The sequence below is a fragment of the Thunnus thynnus genome, chromosome 19 (assembly GCF_963924715.1).
Source record: "Thunnus thynnus chromosome 19, fThuThy2.1, whole genome shotgun sequence".
NCBI lineage: Eukaryota > Metazoa > Chordata > Actinopteri > Scombriformes > Scombridae > Thunnus > Thunnus thynnus.
Genome location: NC_089535.1, coordinates 10,321,804 through 10,335,769, shown reverse-complemented (window position 1 = coordinate 10,335,769; position 13,966 = coordinate 10,321,804). Strand labels below are relative to the sequence as shown.

General features: G+C 44.0%; 1 protein-coding gene across 7 annotated transcripts in view; it reads left to right on the top strand.

Moving 5' to 3' along the window:
• Positions 1 to 13,918, top strand: part of cdk5rap2 (CDK5 regulatory subunit associated protein 2) — a 34,961-nt gene extending 21,043 nt beyond the window's left edge. For 4 of the 7 annotated variants that reach the window (XM_067575223.1, XM_067575221.1, XM_067575226.1 and 1 more), the window contains exons 31-51: positions 63 to 417; positions 521 to 2,120; positions 2,379 to 2,480; positions 2,912 to 3,060; positions 3,164 to 3,567; positions 3,708 to 3,940; positions 4,281 to 4,332; positions 5,843 to 6,015; positions 6,776 to 7,105; positions 7,757 to 7,882; positions 8,042 to 8,158; positions 8,288 to 8,477; positions 9,304 to 9,425; positions 10,637 to 10,849; positions 10,952 to 11,041; positions 11,177 to 11,439; positions 11,562 to 11,711; positions 11,800 to 11,938; positions 12,285 to 12,331; positions 12,485 to 12,539; positions 13,361 to 13,918. In XM_067575223.1, coding sequence (XP_067431324.1) covers positions 63 to 417; positions 521 to 2,120; positions 2,379 to 2,480; positions 2,912 to 3,060; positions 3,164 to 3,567; positions 3,708 to 3,940; positions 4,281 to 4,332; positions 5,843 to 6,015; positions 6,776 to 7,105; positions 7,757 to 7,882; positions 8,042 to 8,158; positions 8,288 to 8,477; positions 9,304 to 9,425; positions 10,637 to 10,849; positions 10,952 to 11,041; positions 11,177 to 11,439; positions 11,562 to 11,711; positions 11,800 to 11,938; positions 12,285 to 12,331; positions 12,485 to 12,539; positions 13,361 to 13,506 — 5,056 coding nt within the window. In that variant the 3' untranslated portion in view covers positions 13,507 to 13,918. The remainder of the gene's footprint in view (positions 1 to 62; positions 418 to 520; positions 2,121 to 2,378; positions 2,481 to 2,911; positions 3,061 to 3,163; positions 3,568 to 3,707; positions 3,941 to 4,280; positions 4,333 to 5,842; positions 6,016 to 6,775; positions 7,106 to 7,756; positions 7,883 to 8,041; positions 8,159 to 8,287; positions 8,478 to 9,303; positions 9,426 to 10,636; positions 10,850 to 10,951; positions 11,042 to 11,176; positions 11,440 to 11,561; positions 11,712 to 11,799; positions 11,939 to 12,284; positions 12,332 to 12,484; positions 12,540 to 13,360) is intronic. The other 3 variants (XM_067575222.1, XM_067575227.1, XM_067575228.1) reach the window with 3 other exon arrangements.
• The last annotated feature ends 48 nt before the right edge of the window (positions 13,919 to 13,966 follow it).

The following is a 13,966-nucleotide window of genomic DNA, read 5'->3' as shown; positions in this document are numbered from 1 at the left end:
TTATTTTCAATATAACTTGCATTAACAAGTGCTTTAAACTAATCAAATTTCTCTTTCTGCAGAGAGGAGCTGCTCAGACTTAAATCAGAAAATGTGGAACTGCGGGGACTCCTAAAAGAGCAAAAATCTACTGAGTGTAAAGAGAAAGAGAGCACAGATGCTTCAGGAAACAGCAGTGATGGACAGGCCGAATTGAGACTGAGTGCGGAAACACTGCAGGCCGGGGCTAAAGGTCACTCTAAGGTCACCAGGCTGTCGAAGGACAAGGGAGACAAGATCTCTAACGAGGTGCCAGATGGGGAGATCCCGGTCGCCATGGAGCTAATTGTCAGCACTGCAGAGGAGGACATGGAGCGTCTGGAAACTGAAGGCCAGTCACACAGCAAGAGTGCAAAGCAGCATGTCGCAAAGCACGGGGTAAGTTTTGTATAATGAGAAGAGTGTAAAGAAACACTTCATTACTTCCTGCTTAAAGTCTGATTGTCAGTGTTTTTAATATCTGCTCTTGTTTAAATTGTAGGCTGGTGTCAGATCTCGCCTCCCGGTCCCTTTGAGGTCGAAAATGGAAGCTAGCGGCAGCAAACAGTCTGGGAGCCTGCAGTTGGAGCATGACTCCGATCACGTAAAAACTGATGCACTTGAGCACCTTCTTTTGAATGATGTCTATGAGACTGAACAGCAGTTGCATGCAGACTCCAGCTCCTCTGCGTCACTCCAGCCAAGCACTTCCCCGTCTTCCACCCTCAGACATGCTCATTGTAGCAGCAGTCCTGCAGGCTCAGACAATGGCTCCAAAGCCATAGAGACTCCGGATGACACCCAGGTCCAATCTGCTCTTTTCACTCAGCTAGAGCTCCTCCACCAGGAGTGCCAGGAGAAAGAGGCATTGATCAACAAGTTAAGCGAGCAACTTAGTGATTGGGAAGAGCTCCATGCTCAACTCCAGGAAAAAGAGAGGATTAACCGCCAGTACGCAGAAGCCTTACAGGCTGCAGAATCCACCATTGCTTACCTGACTGCTTGCAGTCTCGACAGCCAGGGTGGACTTATGTCAAGTTCTTGTCCAGGTTCTGGTTCTGTTGGTTCAGATGCTGCCCTCCACAGCAGGTGCATAGAGCTGCAGAAAGCCCTACAGGAGAAGGAGGATCTCAACAACCAGCTCATAGAGCTTCTAAACTTGGCAGAGAAAGCCATCTCCTCCTTCGACAGCCAGGAAAAGAATCCAGAAGTGGGTGATCTACATTCGAAGATAGAGACAGCGCTACAGCAGGGGAACGCATCTTCAAATAGCTCAAGAGGTGACTTTGGATGTACTGAGGATTCTATGCACGAGCTGCAGCGTCATGCAGACTCTTTGCAGGAGGCACTTTGGGAGCAGAATAGGCTTAACGCAGAGCTGCAGGAGAAACTGTGGGCTGCAGAAGCTGCTGCACAACATGGCTGCGACGGTGCTGGCCAAAACGGTACATGTTCTGGGCAAATAGTGGCAGAATCACTTAAGGAAAAAGAGTCAAAGGGACAGCAAAGGATGATGGGAAGTTCTGATAATGTTAACTTAAATCAGGAGATGACTAAAGTTTTAGCAAACTGCCTTAATGCAGCCGAGTCTGCCATCGCCTCTCTGGCTGCACACTGTACAAACACTAGCTCCTTGGCTTCTGGTAGATCATCCCAGACCAGCCCTGACCTACAGATATATTTAGACAAACTTCAGAGAGCCCTGCAAGAGAGGGAGGAACTGCAAGGCCTGACAGAACCGACGCAGCTGACCATCAAATCCAGCAGCAATCAGTCTGTCGCTACAGCTGGAACAAAGGAGCAACTTCACCAAGAGCTCCATCACAATCTATGTCTCCTCTACAAAGTCTTCAATGATCTCTCTCAAAGGATCTCTGAACTCCAGGCTTCCTTACAAGAGGAGAGAGGCCGTAGGGAGGAGAGCAAGGCCCGCACAACAGTGCAGGATGCCAAGGGATTACCGCCAAATGTTCAAGTCCAGCTGGAGACTCTCCATAAGGCACTGAGGGAGAAGAAGAAAGCGTGTAAAAGCCTGGAAGAGAAACTGGCCACTGCTCAATCCATCATTACCAAGACACCGTCGCCTGAAACTGCACGGAAAGGTAAGATTACACACGCTGAGCTGCTTCAAGTATGTACAAGTATGTGCACGAATCTTTGTATAGAAAGCTTTAAAACTATAATTCATGCAGTAAAAGCAACATTTTGAAGGCTGTATGTGTGAATTTAAACCTGTCCTTTTAACTGAAGAGATTTAGACATAATCCGATTAATCTGGAACATGATGAAGGAGAGAGACGTGACTTTGTCCACGGTAAATGATTTCTTCCTAACCCAACGTATATTGCCTCCAATGCCAGCTCTGGAGCAGGATGACAAAGGCGTGCAGGTGGATTTGCAGGACCTCGGTTACGAAACCAGTGGCAAGAGTGAGAACGATAGGGAAGAGAGCAGTAGCACAGGTAGACGGCATTTAGACAGACGCTGCATGGTCTGTCTGCGTGGACACTAATCTCAAATGTGGATAGATTCTCTCTCTATATGTCTGCATGAGGAGTGAACAAAAGCAACTGTAACACTGTCTCAATGTTTTCTGTTTGGGGTCTTATAATAACACGGTTTCTTCTGGTTTTTCTTGACACTATTCACACATTTGAATGGGCTGTCAATCTTCTGCATTGACAAATTCTTGCATGTTACCACTCAAAATTTGGGAATGTCTTTCCAGCACTCAGTAACCTTTCACTTATATATCTTGTCTTATTTTACAGTTCAGCTGTATCTTAAATGATTTGATCTTTCCTCACACGACACTGTCACCATGTAATTTCCAAACTTTATAATCTTTTCCTGTTCCCTGTTTGATAGTTTTTTGTGTCCCGTGTGTTGCCAGATATAGAGGTCGGTGTCAACCCCAGTTGCAGTGCTTCTAGCCTGCCTTCGCTGTTGAAACATGAGCAGGCCACTTTCTCCTCTACGGAAAACCTTGACTCAACCTCCAGCACCCCGTACCCTAGTTCCCCAGCTCTCAGCTCAGCCAAGGTATGAAATTAAATGACAGTCTTTCAGTTTAATCCCATTTAAAGACAATTTGCTGCTGTAAATGTGTAACCCAACAAGTTATGACGCTGCTGTCTGTTTTCAGGTCAGTCTGAAAGGCCTGCAGGTGTACGAAGACTACGGTGTTTCTGAGGACCCTCTCCAGCTTCAGACACAAGTCAGAGAGCTGAAGGTCCAGCTGGAAAGCCAGACCAAACTCATTCTCCAAATGCAAAGTCTTCTGCGAAGGAACTCCCTCTCCAGCGACCTCGTCGCCAACACCTCTGACCCGTCGATCGTCAGGGATCAAGAAGGGGCGCAGAGAGAGGACCATACCCACGATAGGAGCTACAGAGGCGGGCAGCTAAGAGAGAAAAAGGAGGGAGAGAACCAGGCGATGAAGGATAAAAGAAGCCGTCTGAATATGGAGCTGGAAAGAGAGAGGACACTGAACAGAAGCACGAGTGAACCGCTGCAGCAGACACGCAGCGGCTCTACATCACCTGCAAGGTCAACATGCTCTTTCAGTGCATTATCAATATAAGACTATTCTTACACTGAGTGAAAGCTGCACAGTCATTTTGAAAATCTTAACTCATGCTGTCTACTTTTTTTTTTACCCACTTGCCCTCATTCTGTCTTCTCCACAGACTGGACTCCCTGGTGCAGTCCCAGGCCAGGGAGCTGTCACAACTGAGGCAGCAGATCAAGGAGAGCCGTGGTCTGGGAGTCCTGCAGCGTCGGCAGCTGCAGGAGCTGAGCAAGGCCTTCAAGGAACTGCTGCAGGCCGGTAAAGTCGACCACTACATGGGAGATGTGGTCAAAGAGCAGCTGGACAAGAGCCTGAGTATTCTGGACAGGCTGGAGGGACGGCTGGACAAAGGTAGCTGCTGCTGCCGCCTCAGTGGTTTATGCATTCCTCTTCTTTTGAGGAATGATGCTAATCAGAGCCAAATCATGAGCCAAAACACACTTAACTCAAGCAAAAACACTGATAATTGAATGATTAAGAACGCCATAAGGGCCGACCGTAGCACCGTTTATCGAAACGTTTTAAACAGCAGCTGTGTTTGAGTCATATGACAACAACACTGACCTATTATTGTGTAGAAACGTCTTGATGTGTTAACCACCAGCAGAGAAAGATGAACACAAAAGAGCAGCCAGTCATAACTGATTTTTACAGACAGGTCCTTGACAGCATCTTTTCCTCTGTCTGCTAGGAGAGTCTCATCTGGATAATGAGGACGTGGCGGCTCTGGAACTGTCTCGCAGGTACGTCTCAACCTCCCATATTGCAGGTTAATGGGATTGTGAATTAAATTGTCCTTATGCTTTAATGGCACATGAGAGGAGGCTAAATATTATACGATTGTTAAGTTAAAGAATTACAACGAATTATCATACACTATGAGGTTTGTATTAGTTTTCAGTAATTCATATTTATTTAATTAACAACAAGTGCAACCAATGCTAACAATATGATTTTACCAATTACTGATGCAATGATTGGCTTTCATTTACAAACTCATCTTAAGTCATGATTGCTGCACCCAAGAAAGTATTTTGTTTCTGCTGTGAAAAGAGCATTCATTCAGTTATATTAGGTGAAACCACATATTTTCTTTTATGTATTCTGATTCAGCAGTTTTTAAAGTTAATATAGTGTATTTTAATAGTCTTGTGCTTTTTGAGGTTATACTGCACGTGTTACTGCTTGAGTTTTTAGGGTCATTAGCTGAGCTGTTGTGATGTTTGTCTCATGACCCCTTTAAAGTCCTCCCCCACCTCCTGCCAGCCAATTGCCTTATGACCCCAGGCTGTGCCTGTATTGTTGATTTTGAATAGCGTCCCGCTGTTGACCTAATTTTATCTGTGTGTCAACCAAAACATTAAGGTTACATTGCCCCTAACTGGGTCACCGGTGCCTCTCAGACATCAGGACATCATTGAACCGTTATGAAATACTGATTGGATGTTAAAGTATTTTTATTTCCTACAATTGCCTGAAAAAAAATGATCTGATGCAGTTTTCCCATGTTATGATAAATAGTAAAACTATAGTGTCTGTGGTTCTAAAAATTGCATTTCATTTTTGACATATTGATACAGTAACATTGACTTCAACATATTTTTTATATTTATATGAATATTTTTTCTGAAACTTGGGAAAAAAAACACAGGAAAATGATTTTCTTATGAGAGACAGAAAGTAAAAGTTGCTCTCTGTCATATTGACATACATTAATCCACATTATTACTGACGTGGGCAGTCTTGGGGAGCTGCAGCAGGGATCACAGTCACTGCTGTCCTATCAGGAGAGCGTGAGAGATCTTCCTGACAGCCCGGCTAGAATCCAGCAGGAGATAGATAACCTGCGTCTGGAGCTAGAGGGCGAGCGAGAGCTGCTGCAGCAGCACATCAGCCTCCTCGTCCAGCAAAACCTCATCCTGGCTGAATGCACCAGGGAGCAGTTGGACCTGTGAGTGGGTCTGATCCAGACAGACAGCGTGACGTTTGCTGTGGACTCCTTTCTTCATACTTTCCAGCTGTGTGTTTCTGCTGAAAGTTGCAAACCCTCCTTTTCCAAACAGTTTTCTTGATTTCTTTAATCTTCGGTTGTGCCTCTTGTTTGGGGGGGTTGTTGCCTAAGCTGTGTATTTCCCAGATTCATACTGTATGGTTTTGCTCAATCAAATCCAGATCAAATCCAGCTGTTGGGTGTTCTGGTGGTATTAACATGACTAATTCCCCTCCTCCTCCTCGTCTTCCTACTCCTCCTAGGTTGGCGAAAGAGCTGCAGGAGAAGAACCGTCTCATCCAAAGCCTGCAGAACCAGTTCAGAGGCCAGAGTCCCAGCAGCCACCACAGCTCCCACTCTGATCTGTACCACTCAGACAGGACCTCTTCCTCCTGCCACAGCAGCTCTGCTACACAGGGTGGCAGTCGAGCCCACAGTAAGTGCTTTTACATGATGTCAACACAAACAATATGTATGTAAAAGCTGCATAATCTCAGACGCAACACTTAAATATAGTCTTAATATTGAAATTCATTTGTGAAGCAGTCGAAAGCCAAATCCAATTATAGTCTTAAGTGTCACAGAAGATGGCCCAGCCAGGTATAGCGTGAACAAGACTCTGGTTATGTTAGGCCACACTAGGATTAACTGGATCCATTAAATATGCATATTTTTCCCCCCTTTTCTTGCCTCAGCGGTATGTCATTGAGATTACCTGAGTCCTTGTCCACGCGCCCGGACAGTCTAGCTGCAGCCTGTAATAGCACTTATTTTCCACTCAGATCCATTCTGTTGCAGTGAGGCGTCCCGCAGGACAAAGCACGCCGGCCAAGGGCAGAGTAGGGGTCCAGTTTCAGTCCACCTCCACTTAAAGTTGCATTATTCAGTGGCACCTATCCGGTTCAATCTTCAAATTGTGTTTCCCTCGAGAAAAGAGACAGTGAAGGCTTGTGACAGAGAGAAGTGAAGCATGTGGATATGTGACCTAAACCGACATTTCCTTCAGTGCTACAACACAAGCATGTGTTAGCACGGAGGCTATAGCAACTGAGGATATTCTAGCTTACCAACTCCAACCACAGATCATTAAGCATCATCTAGTGTTAGGGATTTAATAATGAATTATTAGGAGAGACAGGACCACGTTTTTGACATTTTCAGCGTCTAACCGTTGCCGTCTCCCCGTGCGTGTTCAGGCCAGCGACACCCCGCTGATCGGACGGTGGGAGGAGCTCAGGAGGAAGATGTGTCCGGTCACAGGGAGGCTGCCAGCAGACTGCAGGGCCTGCAGAGGGAGAACGGGCGACTGCAGGAGAAGCTGAGGGGCAGCGAGGAGCTCAACGCCACCCTGCGCAGAGAGCTCGACCTGCATCGCTCCATCATGGCCCAGAACAGCTCCCACCATCAGGAAGAGGATCACAGCCACGAGCAGGAGGAGTCAGGGTGTCAGACAGAAGCACATAAACACGATGGAGACGTCGGCTCACAAAAGAATGCTTCTGAACAACCTCACAACATGAATTCAGGTAAATATTGTTAGATAGTTCAGACTTGAGTTGATACAACACACTTAACACAACCTTGTAAACAAGCAAGATGCTCTCAAAATTCCATTTATACAGCTTTTGTAAGACAAACAAATTGAGATTTGTGCCTTTTATGTCGATGGTGTAGCAACATTATTTGAATAAACACACGCAGCATTGTTTAGTAAAGGGGCATTCCACCAATTTTACACTTAAAGCTCAGTTTCACTCTTTACAAAGACACTATTCAGCCTGTGACAACAGCTGAATTATGTCTTCTGTGGCTTTGGAGGGAGCTTTCCAAAAGCAGGAAAAAACAAGCCTGATGATGTCATAGTGATGTCATCAGGGTTATCTTAGCTTGGGCTTGCCATTTTAGCAGAAAGCCTGTGTTACAAACTTGGGGTGTGGAGCTTGAAAGACAGACATTTACTATGCATTAAGTTGAATTATGGGAAATGTAGGATCCTGTTTTTCTAGCTGGACTCATGCTAGGCGCTAAAAGTCAGGATATCTCAGCCCCTGCTGCTTCAGTGTTGATGATTCTTTTCTTAATCTGTCCTTTGTAAGTCTCCCATCTTTATATAAGTGCAATACAAAATCCCCTTAATGTACTGCTTGAATTTAGCTGTGTTCATGTGTGTCTGTCAGACCTGCTGGCAGAACATCTACAGGAGATCCGAGCTTTGCGGCAACGCCTCGAGGAGAGTATCCGCACTAACGACCGTCTCAGGGAACAGCTGGAGAGGAGACTAGCTGAGGTGGACAAAGACTCAGGTACGTACCTAAAATTTAACACAGTCTATTCTCTCTCTGTCAGTTTGATTGATTTGATTTGTGTTACTTGTGTGAATAGTTACTTGTGAGATTTGGCACAAAAAAAAAAGAATATTTACTCTTATCCAACGTACTTATGCCCTTATTTCCTGTGTTAAGCAGCTACCAACATCTTCATCCACGGCAATGAGGAAAAGGGTCAGCTGGCCAACGAGGTACGATTCCTCTGGGGACAAAACCAAGCCCTGAAGGAGCAGCTCAACATGGGGTCTAGAGGTAAAACACACAGCGTCTCACCTTTTCAGTCAGTGGACCGACAGAGATGGAGCGTAGTTATTTCGCTCATATCTTTATGGAATACACACACAAACATCTCACTAACTCAGACATCTTAATTCCCTCCAGACAAGCAGAAAGAGAACGAGAAGTTGCGGGAGACTCTGGCCAGGCGGACGGCCAAACTGGAGCAGAGCAGAAAGGAATGCGAAGCTCTGATGCAGGAAAACGGCCGACTGCAGGAGAGGCTGGAGCTCAGCAGCCAAGAGAACGCTCAGCTGCAGGAGTCTCTGCACTACAGCAAGGAGGAGATGGACAGGTACAAACACACACACACACACGACATCCCATGATTACCACTCTACTCCACGCAACCCGAAACTACACAAGGCTGCTAATTACCATTATAAAGAGTCATTACAATCACCATCATTCCATATTATTAGTACAACTCTGAAACACGAGAGTCGGATCATTTGAAGGCTCATCCGTGAGCACGTGCATGCACATATAACGTAACGACGGCATGTGACCTCTCACCCCGGGTCGTACTGACGCAGTCGAGTGAGACCGACACCTGAAACCTGGAGTCTGGTTTACTGTCAGATCACTTTCCTTTACTTGTCACTCTTGAGTGTGTGTGTGTGTGTGTGTGTGTGTGGTGTTGTGTACTATACACACGAGGCTCGTTGTTTTTACCGATTTTCACTGAATAATACTGAGAAAATTGTTAAAAGTAGCAGTTTAAGCTGAACTTCACCCTGATTTTATGTCCCCCATTCATGCAAAAGTTGTGTTTCCTACTGAAAGGAGAAACTTTGCACCAGTTGAGCAGTAAACAAGATCATCTGGCATCAAGGAGAGTGAGAAAAAAAAGTTATAGAACCAATATTGGTTTAACTACTGATGAAATTATATTTTTAAAATCAGATTGTTTGTGATAATAATGAGCCCTAAGTGTACATAATGTGTTTAAGAGTAGATTTAATGTATATAATATGACATTTAACCTGAGCTCTAACCTAATACCCGTCCCTATATGTTTATATATGGATTGTCATTGTTTTAGATAGTGTTGCTGTCTTATATCTAATCTTTTCACCATTCTTATCGCTGAATCTTGTGTTTGTGTTTTGCGTTTCCAGGCTGCAGTGTGAGGTGAAGCTCCAGAGGCAGCAGCTGTCCGACTCCCAGCATGTGCTCCAGTCACTGCGGGTGGAGCTGCAAGTTTACGAAAAGATCAAGACCAAAGCTCAGAAACACGACGGTAGTACAAGTTTGTTTTCTTTAAAAAGAAAAAAGTTCCATGTATGTATGTCGGTCAAATAATTGATTTATTGATTGATGGTGAGACGTTGCTTTTAAATCTGCAACTCTGAGACAGTCAGAGAGAGGTCAAGTCTTTGAAGCTGATCTCTTTGACTTCTATCTTGGACTTGAGCCCTCTTTTAATTATAGCTGTGCTTATGATATTGCTGCTGGGATTTCTCTGACACAGTGTCAGTGATTTTAAAGAGTCCTTTAAAATCCTTGTGCACAGGGACTTTTGACTCTCGGTAGATGATATGGTTCAATTTTTAGGAACAAAAAAATGTCCTTTTCAAAGACTGATGACAGGTCCAAACTTTAACTGGACAAAAGAATAGAAAAAGTCGACATGACTGCATGATAGTAGAAAAAGTAACAAGTAAAGATACTGTGAATTATACAAACTGAACTAGTGAAATGGAAAATACTGTTAACAAGGGAATGCTACATAACTGTTTAGTGGTCACGGCTAAATGAAGCTTTGTGAGGCATTGTGTCAGAAATAAGTTTGTTACTCAGAGCTTCATATGAAACTCTTTGCACTTTGCCATCTAGTGGTGCAGCAAACAACCTGCACCTGAATGTTCTACATCACACATGAAGCCACACATCAGCTGTTTGGGAGGATTTGAGGATAAATCTCGTTTGATAATATCGAGGATAAGACGTTTCAGAGCAGAAAGTAATCAATTAAGAGTGACAGTGGGGTTTCTGTGACGTCATGACAAAGTGAAGGTGCTTATCAACACACTTATCTAGTAGACAGATAAATATTTGTGTTGTATCGGCAACCACATCTAGGTTTATAATGACGACGCTCTTCAATTCTACTGTTACTACAACCCACACAGTGTCCGACTCACTGAACTTTATAATACTGGTTCAGACCAGTTTCAAAGTTCACTGACAAAACAAATCAGTCAACTGTTTCCAACGTCATCAGTCACATGATTTTTGTAGTTTTAATGTAAGATCAGACATAAGATCACTACTAGTCTGTTAACTATGTTCACTTTTCACCTCAATACTGCATTTTACTTGTTGGATGGTGTGAAGAGATCAATTTCTGGTTCAAACAACCCAGCCGACACTTTTCACTTTGAAATGCTGCCATATTCTTTTCAGAACCTGAATTTCCTGACGTTTTCCTCTCCTTTCTCCACCGAGCAGAATCCAGCGAGACGACCCCGCAGCCCGTCCCCGTCCCTTCCTCCGGCTCCGTGGACCTCGGGGAGCTGCTGTCAGAGATCAGACACCTGAGGCTGCAGCTGGAGAGGAGCATCCAGACCAACACGGCGCTGCGACAGAGACTGGAGGAGCAGCTGCTCCGAGGACAAAACCGCTCTGAAACCATCAACATCAACTACCTGCTGTCCTCTCCCGGTAAACACAAGACACAAACGACCTGTGACACGTACACAAAGACATGTCAACTGGAACCTGCCAGGTCACGTCAGTGCTCTTTTTTGTTTATATTTGTCGTAGATGAAGGAGGCAGATCACCAGGTCGTGAAAGCTGTGATCCTCAGCGTCACTCGTTTCAGACTCATAACGAACACACCAGCGTCCTCTACGGTAAGACGACCTCATTAGAGATGGAATTAAATGTTAAATTGCAGCGATATGATATAGATATATACAGATTATACTTGTTGTAAATCAGCGTTGAGCATTTAAGAGATATTTTTGGGGCTGCTCATATCTTTCCAGATGAAAAACGTCGTGCTCATTCAGAGGTGGACGGTTGGTCGGTCAGCAGCAGCTCCGGTGAGAGTCTCTCCGGCGCTCCCTCTCGCCTGGTGCCGGGACACCGGATGTGGGCCAACCGCAACGGCCGCCACTTTCTGGGCTTGATCGAGGACTACAGCGCCCTCCGCAAGCAGATCTCAGAGGGCCGGAAGCTGTCGCGCAGCATGGACTCACAACTGCAGGAGTGTCTGCTCACACTCAGGCAGCAGGGCTCCGACAAGAAGGTGCTTCATACTGTTTTAGAGATTTTTGTGCTTTGTTTTTTAAAAATGTGGATTTATTCCGATCATAGTTTGCAAGCCACATCGTCTTTAGAGTCGATGTCATTGTGTTTACATTTAATCAGGTGATAGAACAGCAGCATCTGAAGAGTCTGTCCGTCAACATGAACACCATGCAGCAAGTGTTAGAGGAGGCCGGTCGGCTGCTCAAACTGGTGTGGAGAGTATCTCTACCAGCTGGTAACGCTGCAGGAGACAACAGCAACAACCAGCAGGTAAACACGCACACTAACACACTTATTCTTTATATCTAACCAAGTATCTGCGGAGCAAATCTTAATCTTTTTTTATCCCGCGTATCAGGATGAGCTGCTGAAGAACGAGATAGCCAGACTGAAGAGCAGGCTGTCACAGCAGGAGAGGATGCTGAGCGGAGCCGTGAAACGCCTCCGAACAACTAACCAGCTCAAAGAGGGGATGGAGAGGGTCATCATCGACCAGTGTAGGATTATCTTGCTTTACTTTAGCAGCTTATACTATACGCTAGAGCTGAAATAATTAGCTTATTGTCAGATAATTTATATGCAACTATTTTGATAAGCAATGTTTTTTTTTTTAAGCCAAAATGTTAAATATTCTCTGGTTACTGCTTCTCAAATTTGAAGATTTGCTATTTTTGTTGCTTTATATCATTGTAATCTTGAGCACTTTTCACAATTTTGTCATTTTATAGAATAACTGATTAATAGATTGGTCAGAAAAATAATAAACAGCTGAATAGATACTTAAATAATCATAACTTGCAGATTGAGATACTGTATGTGACTTGATTTTGTTTGTTTTTTTAGTGTCTCTCACCCACGGAGTGTTGAAGAAAGCCAGGGGGAATTTAGAGGTGAGTTTACCCCCCAAAAAAACACACACACACACACACACACACCGCAGCCATAAAATGTCAAACAAATGTTCTCGTCTGCGTTGGTGAATTCTCCTTCAGTGAATCGCTCTTCTTCTCCTTCTCATCCTCTCCTGTGTGAAATAATGGTAGACAAATTACTGTACCCTCTTTGGCCTGAAAGGCCTGTCTGGAGGACCAGACGAAGGTCAGTAAGTTTGAGGTGCAGGTTTTCAGAGTGATCTGATGCATGAGACTCAGCTGGTTTGGTTTTTATCTGTTGCATGAAGCAAACACCCGATATATTATTTATCTTCATTTATGCACACAGCTGACAGTTTATTGCGTTCACTCGGCTTTTAACAGTCAATTCATACAAACAGTCAACAATTCATACAGTGTCAGTTTTGAACACAGTATGAATTGCGTCAGGACGGCTATTTTGAGTGACAGTGTGGATAAATCTGCATTTCTGATGCATGATAAAGGCAGTTCTACTCAGCTAAGACACTTTTTTAAAGGAATAGTTCAAGATTTTAGGGAATACGCTTTCTTGCTGAGAGTTAGAGGAGAAAAATGATAAAACTCTCATGTCTGTCTGTTAAATGTGAAGCTACAGCCAGGAGACGTTAGTTTAGCTTAGCATGAAGACTGAAAACAGAAAGAAACGCTCACATCTTGTTTTATAATGACAGTTTTTGTATGGATTAAATAATGGAGATTAATGTTAATTAGTGAGTTTTAGAGGTGCTGGCTTTGGACAGACGGAGGCTAGCTGTTTCCAGTCTCAAGTTAAACACATCCTGGTTGTAGCTTCATATTTAGTAAATAGATATGAGAGTGGTGTTAAACTTCAAAAAATCAAACTATTCCTTTTAAGATGTCGGACGCATGCTTCAGTTGTCAAAGCTTGTAAAATGTAATGATTTTCGTTGTGTTTCACCCTGCATGTGTGAGATGTGAAGTGACTGTTCTTCAGTGTCTCCGGGTTGATGTCACAGTATGTTGTCAACCTGTTTTCTGTTACAGGAAGTCCCAGTCAATGGCCAGTAGGAGACACTACAGACCCTCAGCCTGAGCAGATAAGTGCTGTTGTCTGTAGAGCGACCGCAGGCCGTCACTCTGTATCATCAGAGGAAAACAACAGCGACGCCTCTTTCCACTGCAGCTACTAAACCTGCCGGTCCGCCGCCCCACACTGCTTCTGATAATGTAGCTACCTAATGTTCGTTAGGTCTTATCCTGCCTTCCTGTCCTGCTGTAAAACTGTCACCTTACTCTCCAGATTTCGAAGCCTTTTTTTGTACTTTAATTGCACAAGAACGACCTGCCTATAAGTTGATTTGTTTTAGGTACTGAAGTTGTAAAAGTTTCTTTTTAAAAAAGTAAATGCCTTTTGTAAATAGTAATTCCTGCAACTGAAATATTTTTCCTTTTATTCTTTTTATATGATGCATATAAGAACATGAAAATGTATTTTATTACTGACTTTTTGTTTTTACCTGTCAGTTTATGTACAGGATGGTTCAAGGTGTGTTTCAGGAATTATGTGCAAATGCAGTAAAGAAAAAAGTTTAATGGTTCAAACTTTCATGTCTGAAGCTGTTTTAATTTAACTTTAAGCGCAACACACAT